Source organism: Gopherus flavomarginatus, chromosome 16, assembly GCF_025201925.1.
Source record: "Gopherus flavomarginatus isolate rGopFla2 chromosome 16, rGopFla2.mat.asm, whole genome shotgun sequence".
NCBI classification, from domain to species: Eukaryota; Metazoa; Chordata; order Testudines; family Testudinidae; genus Gopherus; species Gopherus flavomarginatus.
In genome coordinates, this window is record NC_066632.1 from 25,453,320 (window position 1) to 25,466,276 (window position 12,957).

The 12,957-nt window shown below is 63.6% G+C and overlaps 1 protein-coding gene across 2 annotated transcripts in view; it reads right to left on the reverse strand.

The window, feature by feature from the left end:
* Positions 1-266: 266 nt before the first annotated feature.
* RBMS2 (RNA binding motif single stranded interacting protein 2) overlaps positions 267-12,957 on the reverse strand; it is a 30,783-nt gene continuing 18,092 nt past the window's right edge. For both annotated transcript variants that reach the window (XM_050925583.1, XM_050925582.1), the window contains exons 7-14: positions 12,650-12,759; positions 11,555-11,601; positions 11,335-11,428; positions 8,829-8,879; positions 7,746-7,856; positions 7,576-7,656; positions 7,003-7,089; positions 267-6,406 (exon numbers count right to left, since the gene is read on the reverse strand). In XM_050925583.1, coding sequence (XP_050781540.1) covers positions 7,009-7,089; positions 7,576-7,656; positions 7,746-7,856; positions 8,829-8,879; positions 11,335-11,428; positions 11,555-11,601; positions 12,650-12,759 — 575 coding nt within the window. In that variant the 3' untranslated portion in view covers positions 267-6,406; positions 7,003-7,008. The remainder of the gene's footprint in view (positions 6,407-7,002; positions 7,090-7,575; positions 7,657-7,745; positions 7,857-8,828; positions 8,880-11,334; positions 11,429-11,554; positions 11,602-12,649; positions 12,760-12,957) is intronic.

Here is a 12,957-nt window from a genome sequence, read left to right on the forward strand (position 1 = left end):
CAGCTCCTGACAGAAGTTTAGCGCCACACGGGGGGACAGGGGTGTTCCTGCCAGTTGTGGCTAAGATCAAGCGCTGGGCCTCTATGAACTGATCTCATCTTGCTTTTGGCCTTCAGCGTGTCCCCTGGCAATGAGTTCCACAGGTTGTGCATCATGTGACTAATGTTGCTGGAGGGCGCCCCCTGGTGGTGGAAGCCAGAATTGCTGCGGCTGCACTAACGGACTTTCCCAGCCAACCACCAAACCACAGAGGAGACTGAGCCGACTTATTTCCCAGCTTTTTATTTAAAAACAAACACGTCCACATGAGCAGAGTGGGAGCTCCATCAGCAGCGGGGGATGGGGGGGACAAGCCCGGCTGGAGCACAGAAGCGGCAAGAATACAAAACTAGAAACCTTGAGATTTTTAAAAAAAAAAAACAAACCCAAAAACGTAAAAACCTGTACAAAATGCTCCTTGGTATAAATTAAAGGGTGCTACCTCCTGGGGGGCAAGACAGGGCGGGGGGGAGCAGCACGGGGGGAGTGGCAAAAGAGGTGGTTGGTTTAGCATCCCATTTCTCCAGCAGCCCAGCCCCCCTGCCCAGCGGTTAGGGCCTCGAGCCAGCACTGGGGCTAGCCTGCAGCCCTGTGGGGCAGGCGTGCGACCCCCCACCCACAGGTGCCATGTGTGATTTGGTGCCTGCTATGCTGCCGAGGCCACAGCCAGGCGCTGGGATGGCCGCAGGGGCAGCGTGCGGGCTGAGATGGGGGCCGGTGCCCACAGCTTGAGGGGTGGTTCTGGGGCTCACAACCACTGCAGCTGAAAGCTCAGAGCTGCCAATTTCAATGGGGGGCAGCTGGCACGGGCTCAGCCCCAAGGCCTTGCATCCCTCCCTACTGTGGCCTCTGCCCGGCGAGCCCGGGATCTGCTTCCCCAACGCTCCTCTGCTGGGATTAAACCCCAGGCTGGGCTGGTCCCAAGGCAGCAGACACCAGCTGCTAGGCTGCGGCTTCCCATCCCCAGGCACCAGCGATGCCCATGGCAGGTGGGGTCGTGCCAGCGCCCGTGGCCTGGCCTTTAATGCCAGAGGCTGTTTTATCCTCCACCCACCCCCACGCCCGTGGCTTCCCAGCACCTCTTTGGTTAGCTGCCAGGGTGGGACCACCCCCCCCCCAGGCTGCTCAAGCTCTAACTCACCCCCCCCGACCCAGGCAACGGAACAAAACGCTATCTGAAACAACCACCAGCGGGGCCCTGTCTGGCAAACAGGCACCCCAGTAATTAGCAGCAACATGAGGTTTGTGAAACCATGAACCGGTGGAGCGTGGGGAGTGGGCCACGGCTTTGCACCTCCAGCCCAGGGGGCCGGGCAGCCCCTCGGGGTGCAACGTGCCGGAGATGAGCCGCCATGGGGGGGCGAGGTAGCTGTGTAGCTAGGGGCAGGGCGCATGTGGCAAATGTAACCACGAGCGTGGAATTCAGGAGCACCCAGAGCTTCACCGGGGGGGGGGGGGGGTGTGCTGGCCAATGACGGGCAGTGCACGGGGGGGGGGGTGCTAATCTAGGCTCTGCCAGGCCTCAGGGACTGGCACAACTCACAGGGCACGTGGGCGAGGCATCTCTTGGAGATACCAGAACCCAACTGCAGGCCCAGGCTGTTAATGGGGGAGATACACGCCAGCCGCCCCGCGCTCACCCCTAAAGTGCAGGGGCTGGATCAGGCAGGGAACAATCAAGGCACAAGACTTAAAGTCTAGCAGGATTCCTGCCCAGCCAGGCCCGACCCCCCCGCTGCACTGGCAGTCGGGGGGGGGGGGGGGGAGGGAATGGTCTCTTATTGTTGGGGCCTGAACACCAGCAGTGGGGCGGGAGCCAGGGAACAGCAGTGCCAACTGGGCACCCCCCCACCTCCCCCAGACATCCAGGGTGGGACCCCCCAGCAGGGGCCGGCCTTGGCCCATGGCTGGGCTTGGCCTGCAGGGCCCCATGCCCCCCAACAGCCTGTGGCAGGGGAGAACCCGCAGCCTGGTGCGCCCCGAGCCCAGGAAACGCTGGAGTGTGGTGGGGGCAGCACTGAGACTAGCCCCCCCCCACCATGCACCCCAACACTCCAGCTGCTTAGACCCCACCCCGCTCCTCCCTTCCTAGATACGACACAGGGCAGCAGCGGCCCCGGCTCTGCCCTGAGCCCCCGAAGTCCTCCCACAAGTGGGCAAATGGAGCCAAGAGCAGTGGGGTGGGGAACCCAGCTTGAGGCAGGGGGGTTGCTTTTATGTTACACTGCACTTTTGGGGGTTCCTACACTGCCCCAGCCCCCCGCCCTTCCCTGACCCAGGCCTGGCGCCAGCTGCTTTGGTTGACACAGGGCGCCTCTGGCTACCTCGAAAGGGCCTGGTCACCGGGGGCTGGGGGGTAGGGGGCTGATGCTGTGGGGCAGCGCCTTGGGGCCCAGCGATCTTTGGTTAATGGGACAAAACATTGAACCTGGTGCGCTACCCACCCCCCAGCCTGTCGGGGGGGGGGCAGGAGGTTTATTGGCTGGGGTGGGGGGACTGGCTGAGGTGTTTGGGGCAGGTAACTAGCTGGAGAGGGGAGGGGGAGGTGTTACCAGGGCAACCTATTGGCTTATTTCTAACGAGCTTCCCCCCTCCCCGAGGTTGTTACAAACAGACAAAGTGCTGAGGTGGGTTTTTTGGAGGGGGGGAGGCTTGGCTTTTGAAGGGATCCCCCCCCCCCATGCAGCTGAAATGGACGAGGGATTCACCCGCACCGCCAGGCTGTGCCTGCTGGAGGCACCAGCCGCTCCGGGGCCCCCACCCCCCAGCAGCCATGGACAGGACACACAACCCCCCCCCCACCTCAGAAGCAAACAGCAGGCCTGCGAGCTGGCGGCAGGGGGTGTTCAGGGGCTGCACAACCAAAGCACCCCAAAAAGCAACTCCACAGAAAAATCAAACTTAAACCTTCCTCAAATCGCCCCACCCCCGCGCATTCATGTCACAAATCAATACAATATTTTTTAAAAACCTGGATCAAACAATTTCAACCTAAGACGCCATCACGGCCAGCGACACCAACCCCCCCTCCCCGCCCCCACCCCCAACACCTCCAAAAGGTGGAACTTAACACCCAGAACATGTGAGCAGTAAAAACCACAGCTCTGCCCCAGCCAGGGGGCTGGGAAAGGACCAGGAAACTTTTTTTTTTTTTAAGGAAACTTACAAAAAAATTCATGAAAAAGAACAAAATTCTTCAAACGCAGCCATTGGGGGAGGGGGGCAGCCAGTCTGCAGCTTTCTCGGGGTTCCCATGGGGCTCTGTCCGTCCCCATCCCCCCCCGGCACCCAGGATCGGCCCAGCACGTCGGAGCCCGGTGGATTTAAGCACAGTTCCTGAAGCACAAGGACTGGCCACTGCCGAGTCCCAGCGCCAGGGCCTCTGAGGCCACCTGGGTCCCGGGTTCGAGCCCAGCGGCGCCAGCGCCAGGCACCACAATGCAGATTAAGGCACCGCATGGGGCCAGGCGAGGCGCCGGACACCTGCGGATTTAGGCATTTTGGAGGCCTGCCCCACCCCTGCGGGTGGGCCCAGCACAGATTATGTGGGGCAGCCTTTCCGCCTCCTTTCCTCTGTGTTGGCACATATGTGCCTTAGTGTCTAGGGAGGAAAGGTGGAGCCGGGCCAGCTGCTGGGCTGCCCCCAGGAACCATGCAACTGGGGGGGCAGGGGTAGCATCCGTTGTTCCCTGCCCCACCCCAGGCTGGCTGGGTGCCCCTCTAGCTTTCTGCTGTAAGGACAGCCAAGGGGTGAACAAGAGATGGGGTGCTGGGGGGGGAAGGCCGTGCATCCCACCCTGGGGGAGCTCGGCCATTAAAGTCAGATCTCCTGGCCCAGGCCCCAGACCCCCCAACCTTGATAAAGTGGCTTGGGGCAGGGATGCAGAGGCGCTTAAATTGCTCTCAGCTTGGGGGGTGGGGGTAGGGTAATATTTAACTTGCCAGGCCCTGACCATTCTTCACCCCAGCTGGAGCATGGAAGTGAAAACACGTAACGGGTGTCCACCCCTCCCCACCACCCAGAATGGACTGGGACGGGGGGAGATGCACCCGACACACACACACAGCATAAATCACCCATTGCCCCCTCTACAAACCCCTTGGCCAGAGCTTTCTCCCTCGAACCCCCCCCCCCTTCATCTGCTTCTCTCACTACTACACAACTCACTCGCGCATGCAACAGAAACATCACTGATTGTCAGCTGCATAAGAGCTATTTTCTCCAAGGGGCAGGGCAGGCCAACCCCCAGCCCAGGAGGGTTAGGACTAGGGTGAAGGGCAGAGGTTTCGGTTCTGAAGAAGGGGAGACCAGCAAGGATGGGGGGCCCAGTATGTCCCTCGGAGAAGGGGCCGGCCTATCTGTTTCACAGTCTATCCAATGTAACAGATATTGGGGGGAGGGCAGGATTGTGCCAGCCAAGGGGTGCGTCTATCCAGTGGGGCAGGGGGAGGGTTTAGCACCATCTGGGGGGGAAGGAATCACAGCAGAGCATTTCACAAAGCGGGGAGACATTGTTTTGAGAACGTGCGGATAAGTCTAAAGTGCCTGGTACCTTTAAGAGCTTGGTCTCCAGGTAAAAGAGATTTGGGAGTCAGGGATCTGGGGGGGTGGGGGGCAGCGTTATGGTTTATTGCACTTGTCCTGCCTCCTGCTATGGGGTGCGTGGAGGTCGGGGGGGTCTGGGAAGGGCTGGGATGTGCATAGAAATGAGATCCCCATCTGCAGCAAGGGCAGCACCAGCTCTGCCCCTCCCCCCCGCCCCCGAAAAGCCACCACCCAGCTCCCCCCTCTCGGGAAGAAGGGGGGCAATCCAGCCATGCCAGAATCCAACCAACCCCCCGCAACCTTGTCCACCGAGGTGGGTGTGGCGTGGGGCCCCGTCGTCCTCCTGTGGCCCGTGCCGACCAGCTGTTCCTACCGCCGTGAAGAGCAGCAGGTGTGGCGGGGGGGTTGTGTGTCGCCAATCGGCTGTTCCCCCCCCCGTGCACGGATCCCAGTTTGGGGGGGGGGGCGGGAAGGTCTCCACGACGGCAGGGTTGGGTCTGCTGGCACGGTCTGGAATGCAGGCAGTGAAGGCACTGTGTATCCCGCAGGGCGGACAGGGACAAGCCGGTGCCGGGTCCCCTCGGGCTGTAGGCGCGTGGGACGGGTGGACACAAAGCGGAGTCCGGAAGCACAAGACGTCACGGGTGACGCAGAAAAGCGGCACGAGGCTTTTGGAAGGGGGGCCAGGGCTGAGTCCAGAGTCCTGACCCAGGCGAGTCCACGTACGTAGCATCTAATAGGAAAGGACAGGGGCCAGAGCAGAGACCACAAATCCCCCCAGTCCAAGCTGGAGTCCAACACGAGCAGCAATCCCGTCCGGCAAAGCTCAAGCAGGGAGAGGATTAAGGATCCTAGAGGTTTCCTGGAGCTGCGCCCTGGCATGGAGTTCATGGCCAACCTTTCCCCTGCCCAAAATCCCGCCAGCCAGTGCACAATGCAGCGTATCTCCCGCCTCGTCCTCCCGTTGGAAAGTCACGGATTCCTGCTAGGTTCATCTCATTAGATCCTGGTTTTTTTTAGTGTTTCTTTTTTCTTTTTTTTAGACTTTTTCCTTTTTTATAAAACCCAGGAGAAAAAAAACCAAAAAACAATAAAATCAACTGTGGCGTTTTTTTGTAGGTTTTTGTGGCGGTTTTTTTCCTTTTCTTGTAAAGCAACCCCTCCCCCCCCCAAAAAATTCTCTCTCCTACAGTGGCATTCAGGCGTGGAAAAGCGTCCGGAGGGGAGCGAAGAAATGGGCGGAATCAGTCGGGGAGCAGTACAACCAAAACCCCGTCGAAATAAAATTGTTCAAATGTTGCATATTTTTCCTTTAAAAAAAAAGAAACGAAAAGAAAAAAGAAGGAACAAAAAAGTAATCCTTAACTGACAAAAGAAAACGACGATTGTCCCAGAGATTTGAATCTGCAGCCTCTCCACGCCGGGGCAGCCAGATCCACCCTCCTGGATCAAGCCTCTCCTTAAAGAGCCACCCAAATAAAAAAGGGTTTCTTCAAAAACAACCACCAAAAATAAACCAAACACATTTTTTTTCCTCATATTAAAATAGGTCTCAGTCCATCTGTCCGTCCGCGTGGAGTGATCTGGTGACCCAGCCCCCCCATTCCACCGCTTTGGTTCCTTGGTGAGCAGAGTCTATTGCCGTTTTTTTTTTTTTGTTTGTTTGTGTTTTTTTTTTTTTACAAAACTGTTTTCTTTGCAAAAGAAAGAAACGAACGAAGAAAAAAATATTGGATTCGACCTTCTAGATGCAGCACAAATCAAAGAGGAGGTGGCGATCTCCCTCGGGGCGAGTGCTCGGAGCAGAGACGCCTGGTCCAGCTGAAGAGGGAGAGAACAGTTCACTGATATAGGGGTTTGCAAAGAGCAGAGAGGACAGGCCCCATGTCCCATTCCCCACCCCTGAGCCAGCCAATCCCCTGCCCTGGGGCCAGATCAGAGCCAGTGCTCCCTACAGGAGAAAGGCCCCGTACCCCATTCCCCACCCCGAGCCAGCCAGTCCCCGGCCCCGGGGCCAGATCAGAGCCAGTGCTCCCTACAAGGGAAAGACCCCGTACCCCATTCCCCACCCCCTGAGCCAGCCAGTCCCCTGCCCCGGGGCCAGATCAGAGCCGGTGCTCCCTACAGGGGAAAGGCCCCGTACCCCATTCCCCACCCCCTGAGCCAGCCAGTCCCCGGCCCCGGGGCCAGATCAGAGCCAGTGCTCCCCACAGGGGAAAGGCCCCGTACCCCATTCCCCACCCCCTGAGCCAGCCAGTCCTCTACCCCAGGGCCAGATCAGAGCCAGTGCTCCCTACAGGGGAAAGGCCCCATACCCCATTCCCCACCAGCCAGTCTCCTACCCTGGGGCCGGATTGGGGCCTGCGCCACCAAGATGGACAGGCTCTCATTCCCTGACACATGCCCCCAGCCCTTACCTGCAGTTACTTGCTGTACTGATAGGAGTAGGCAGCATGATCTGACGGAGACTCGACAGCCACTTGGCTCTGCTGGCCGCTGTTCTCCTGAAAGGCAGGAGGTTAGGGGGCTGGGGTGACCCTGGCCCGGCCTCCCTGCCTGGCCCCCGCACCCCTATCCTGACCAGCCTTGGTAGCGAACTGAGGAGGGGGCACAGTAGCAAGTGGTGCTGGGAGATGCTCTTCACTTCCAGCCAATGCCCCGCGCTGACCTGATGCCAGATGGAGACAGGTGCACCTCCTGTCCTAGCCTGCCATGACAAGGCTGCTGTGTTGGCTGTTCAACAGCTGCCATACCCCACCCCAGAGGTAGCTGCATTTTAATGCTGGGTGAGTGATCCCTGGTTCCTTATTGCTGCATCAGCTGTCCAGCACCTGCCACGCCCCACCCCAGAGGAGGCTGCACTTCAGAGGCTTGGCCGGTTAGCGAGGCAGAAGGCGAAGGGGAGATTAGAACCCGCGGCCCACAGGACTTCCACCCCCGCAGCTGACAGATGTGGCGGTTCTGCCCCCAGCCTGGAACAGGGCCCTTACCTCAACTGAGATGCTGGAGGAAGGCACGGGCGTGTACTGAGGGATGTAAGCTCCTTGCATAGCTGCTGCCGCTGGCATGTACTGGGGAGGGAAAGAAGAGAGGTCAGAGGGCGGCTGGTGCCCAGAGGGGGCCAGGCCAGGGCCCTGGTGCTGGCGGACGGGGGCCTTACCGTGCCAGTGCTACTGAGGGAGAGGTGGCCCAGCTGCTGGGTCAGGGGGCCCAGCATGGAGGCGGGCTGGATGGAAATGGTGTGGTCCATGGTCGGCGTCAGCACCGTCCCCTGCGGCAGAGAAGAGGGGTTGGGGAGCGGCGGGGGGGCTGGGAGGAGAGAGACCTGGCAACGGCCAATCAGCACAGGGCCAGGGGCGGAGCCTAGGGCCATGGGAGCTGGTATGGCCAATCAGCACAGGGCCAGGGGCGGAGCCTAGGGCCACGGGAGCTGGTATGGCCAATCAGCACAGGGCCAGGGGCGGAGCCTAGGGCCACGGGAGCTGGTATGGCCAATCAGCACAGGGCCAGGGGCGGAGCCTAGGGCCACGGGAGCTGGTATGGCCAATCAGCACAGGGCCAGGGGTGGAGCCTAGGGCCACGGGAGCTGGTATGGCCAATCAGCACAGTGCCACGGGCAGAGGCAAGGGCCACAGGACCTGGCAACGGCCAATCAGCACATGGCCAGGGGCGGAGCCTAGGGCCATGGGACCTGGCAACGACCAATCAGCACAGGGCCAGGGGCGGAGCCTAGGGCCATGGGACCTGGCAACCGCCAATCAGCACAGGACCGGAGACAGAGCCTATGGCCATGGGAGCTGGTACAGCCAATCAACACAGGGCTGGGGCGGAGCCTGAAGCCACAGGAGCTGGTATGGCCAATCAGCACAGGGATGGGGGCGGAGCCTGGGGCCATGGAGCTGGTATGACCAATCAGCACAGGGCCAGGGGCAGAGCCTAGAACCACGGGAGCTGGTACTGCCAATCAGCACAGGATGGGGGCGGAGCCTAGGGCCAGCTGAGACCCCGGCACCAGGAAGGCCCTTTCCCTGGTGGGAAGGCTGTACAGGAAATGATGTCGGAGACCACGAGAGGGACAGGAAGTGATGCATAAAGTCAGTCTGTATCATTTCCGGTTGGCAATGAAATCACTATGTGCAACAGGAAGTGATGCATTTGAAGCTGCTTCCCCTGGGCCCCCCCTGCCCCCCCACCCCCGGCAGCCGCCCGAGGGAGGCGGGGAGGGGGCTGGGCCGGGCCTCACCGTGGGCTGCATGAGGTACGACTGATGGTGCATCCAGGAGGGGCTGTGAACCTGCAGGCGAAGAGGGGAGTCAGCGGGGTCCCCGGGCCCGGCCGGGGGAGGGCCACACCTCGACGGCCCCCCAGCCCCCGACACGGCCCCCCAGCCGGGGGATCTCACCCCAACACGGCCCCCCCAGCCCCCGACACGGCCCCCCAGCCGGGGGATCTCACCCCAACACGGCCCCCCCAGCCCCCGACACGGCCCCCTAGCCCCTGACACGGCCCCCCAGCCCCCGACACGGCCCCCTAGCCCCTGACACGGCCCCCCAGCCCCCGACACGGCCCCCCAGCCAGGGGATCTCACCCCAGCACGGCCCCCCAGCCCCCGACACGGCCCCCCAGCCAGGGGATCTCACCCTAACACGGCCCCCCCAGCCCCCGACACGGCCCCCCCAGCCGGGGGATCTCACCCCAACACAGCCCCCCAGCCCCCGACACGGCCCCCCAGCCGTGGATCTCACCCTGACATGGTCCCCCAGCCTCCAACACAGATTCCCAGCCAGGGGATCTCACCCCAACATGGCCCCGCAGCCCCCGACACAGCCCCCCAGCCGGGGGATCTCACCCTAACACAGCCCCCCAGCCCCCGACACGGCCCCCCAGCCGTGGATCTCACCCTGACATGGTCCCCCAGCCTCCAACACAGATTCCCAGCCAGGGGATCTCACCCCAACATGGCCCCGCAGCCCCCGACACAGCCCCCCAGCCGGGGGATCTCACCCTAACACGGCCCCCCCAGCCCCCAACATGGCTCCCCAGCTGAGGGGATCACACTCCAACACGGCCCCCCCAGCCCCCGACACGGCCCCCCAGCCGGGGGATCTCACCCCAACACGGCCCCCCCAGCCCCCGACACGGCCCCCCAGCCAGGGGATCTCACCCCAACACAGCCCCCCCAGCCCCCGACACGGCCCCCCAGCCGGGTGATCTCACCCCAACACGGCCCCCCAGCCCCCGACACGGCCCCCCAGCCAGGTGATCTCACCCCAACACGACCCCCCAGCCCCCAACACGGCCCCCCAGCCAGGGAATCTCACCCCAGCACGGCCCCCCAGCCCCCGACACGGCCCCCCAGCCGGGGGATCTCACCCCAACACGGCCCCCCAGCCCCCGACACAGCCCCCCAGCCACAGGATCACACCCCAACACAGCCCCCCAGCCCCCAACACAGCCCCCCAGCCGGGGGATCTCACCCCAACACAGCCCCCCAGCCCCCGACACGGCCCCTCAGCCAGGGGATCTCACCCCAGCACGGCCCCCCAGCCCCCGACACGGCCCCCCAGCCAGAGGATCACACTCCAACACAGCCCCCCAGCCAGGGGATCTCACCCCAGCACGGCCCCCCCAGCCCCCGACACGGCCCCCCAGCCAGGGGATCTCACCCCAACACGGCTCCCCAGCCCCCGACACAGCCCCCCAGCTGGGGGATCTCACCCTAACACAGCCCCCCAGCCCCCGACACAGCCCCCCAGCCGGGGGATCTCACCCCAAAACAGCCCCACAGCCCCTGACACAGCCCCCCAGCCAGGGAATCTCACCCCAACACGGCTCCCCAGCCCCCGACACAGCCCCCCAGCCGGGGATCTCACCCTAACACAGCCCCCCAGCCCCCAACATGGCTCCCCAGCTGGGGGATCACACTCCAACACAGCCCCAGACACGGCCCCCCAGCCGTGGATCTCACCCTGACATGGTCCCCCAGCCTCCAACACAGTTTCCCAGCCAGGGGATCACACCCCAACATGGCCCCACAGGCCCCGACACAGCCCCCCAGCCGGGGGATCTCACCCTAACACGGCCCCCCCAGCCCCCAACATGGCTCCCCAGCTGAGGGGATCACACTCCAACACAATCCCAGACACGGCCCCCTAGCCGGGGATCTCATCCAAACACGGCACCCCAGCCCCCAACACGGCCCCCCAGCAGGGGATCACACCCCAACACGGCCCCCCAGCCCCCGACACAGCCTCCCAGCCAGGGGATCTCAGCCCAACATTGCCCCCCCCGGCCCCCAACACAGCCCCCCAGCCAAGGGATCACACCCCAACACGGCCCCCCAGTCCCCAACACAGCCCCCCAGCCAGAGGATCACACCCCAACACGGCCCCCCAGCCCTACACAGCCCCCCAGCCAGGGGATCACACCCCAACACGGCCCCCCAGCCCTACACAGCCCCCCAGCCAGGGGATCACACCCCAACATGTCCCCCCCAGCCCCTGACACGGCCCCCCAGCCAGGGGATCACACCCTAACACAGCCCCCCAGCCAGGGGTCTCACCCCAGCACAGCCCTCAGGCCCTGACAAGGCCCCCATCCCCTGACATGCCCTCAGCTGGGGAATCACACCCCCAACAGGGCCCCCAGCACCTGACATGGCCCCTCAGCCTCCTTCTCCCTCAGTCGGAAGCTCCTTTGGCCAGGCCCCCGGCAGCGCCGCGCCGCGCCCCCCCCCCCCATGCTGGTACCTGGTAGGAGGACATGGGTGATGGGAGGTAAGGGGCGAGCGTGGTCTGAGCAATCATCCTATTGGGCGCCAGGCTGTAGGGGGTCGGGTAGAACCTGCAAGGGGAGGAGGGTGCCGGGCGTCACGGGGTTAAACTCCACTGTGGGATGCACAGAAAGGAAATGCCCCCTCCCCCCCGCACACATAGAGGGAATTGGGGGGGGGGGGACACAGGGACTCACCCGTTCTGCAGAGCTGTGGTGGGGTCGTAGGTCAAGGTCATTCCGCTCTGTGGGGACACAATGCCGGCTCAGGCCTACCTGGGGCGCAGCCCCCCCTCCCCTGGCTGCAGGAACCCCCCCTCCTGCCACCACCACCCCCACAAGGCAGCCACTGCCCTGCCACAGCTTCTCACGCACACCCCAGACAAGAAGGGGCGAATCAGCCCCCGACACCCATCCATGTTGTCCCCCCCCCAGCTGGCAGAGAGACCCCCCCACCAGCTCGCGGGTTGGGGGCACACTAGGGTTGCCAACTTTCTAGTTGCACAAAACCCAACACCCTTGCCCCGTCCCTGCCCTGAGGCTCCACCCCTGCCCTGAGGCCCCATCCCTCACTCAGTCCAGCCCCCCCACCCTCACTCACTTTCACTGGGCTGGGGCAGAGAAGGGGGCGAGGGCTCTGGCTGGGGGTGCGGGCTCTGGGGTGGGGCTGGGAATAAGGGGTTTGGAGTGCAGAAGGAGGTATGGGCTCCAGGATGGAGTTAGGGAGTGGGAGGGGGTTCCGACGTGGGGCAGGGAATTCGGGCTCCAGATGGGCGGGGCTCACCTCAGGCCTTACCTCCCCACCTGCCCTGGCTCCGCGCTGTTCCCAGAAACGGCCACGCAGCCAGGCAGCATGCGCTGCCCATGACCGCATGTGCCGCCCCCGCAGCTCCCATTGGCTGCAGTTCCCGGCCAATCAGAGCTGTGGAGCCAGCGCTGGGGGTGTGGGCAGCACACAGAGCTTCCCTGATTGCCCCTGCACCCAGGAGCTGGACGTGCCGGCTGCTTCCAGGGAGCTGCGCGGTGCCAGGGCAGGAGGGGAGCCTGCCTTAGCCCCGCCGCGCTGCCGACTGGACTTCTAACGGCCCAATCAGCGGTGCTGACCGGAGCCGCCAGGGTCCCTTTTCGACCGGGCGCTCGGGTTGAAAACCGGGTGCCTGGCAACCCCGGGGCACACAGCTGTACCCCTCAAGAAGGGACCCTGCAGCCCCTCCTCCATCCAGGGCCAGAGAGCGGCTGGGGGCCCCAGGCTGAGCAGGGAGCCGATTCCCACCCCCAGGGAGCCAGCCTCACCGAGTCGCCGTCCCGCGGCCAGGCCCGCCCGTTCTGCACGTATTTCCCCTGCGGCTGGCGTTTCTTCTGCCCCCCGTCGGCAAACTTGCAAAGCAGCGGATCTGAGGGGGCTGCCCAGGGATAGAGGCAGGATCAATCCTGACCCGCAGCCCCCCCGCTAGCCCAGCCCTGGGCTCCCCACACACTCTGCTGGGGCCCCCCAATCCCGACCCGCAGCCCCCCTGCTAGCCCAGCCCTGGGCTCCCCACACACTCTGCTGGGGGCCCCCAATCCTGACCCGCAGCCCCCCCTGCTCCCGACCCATGGCC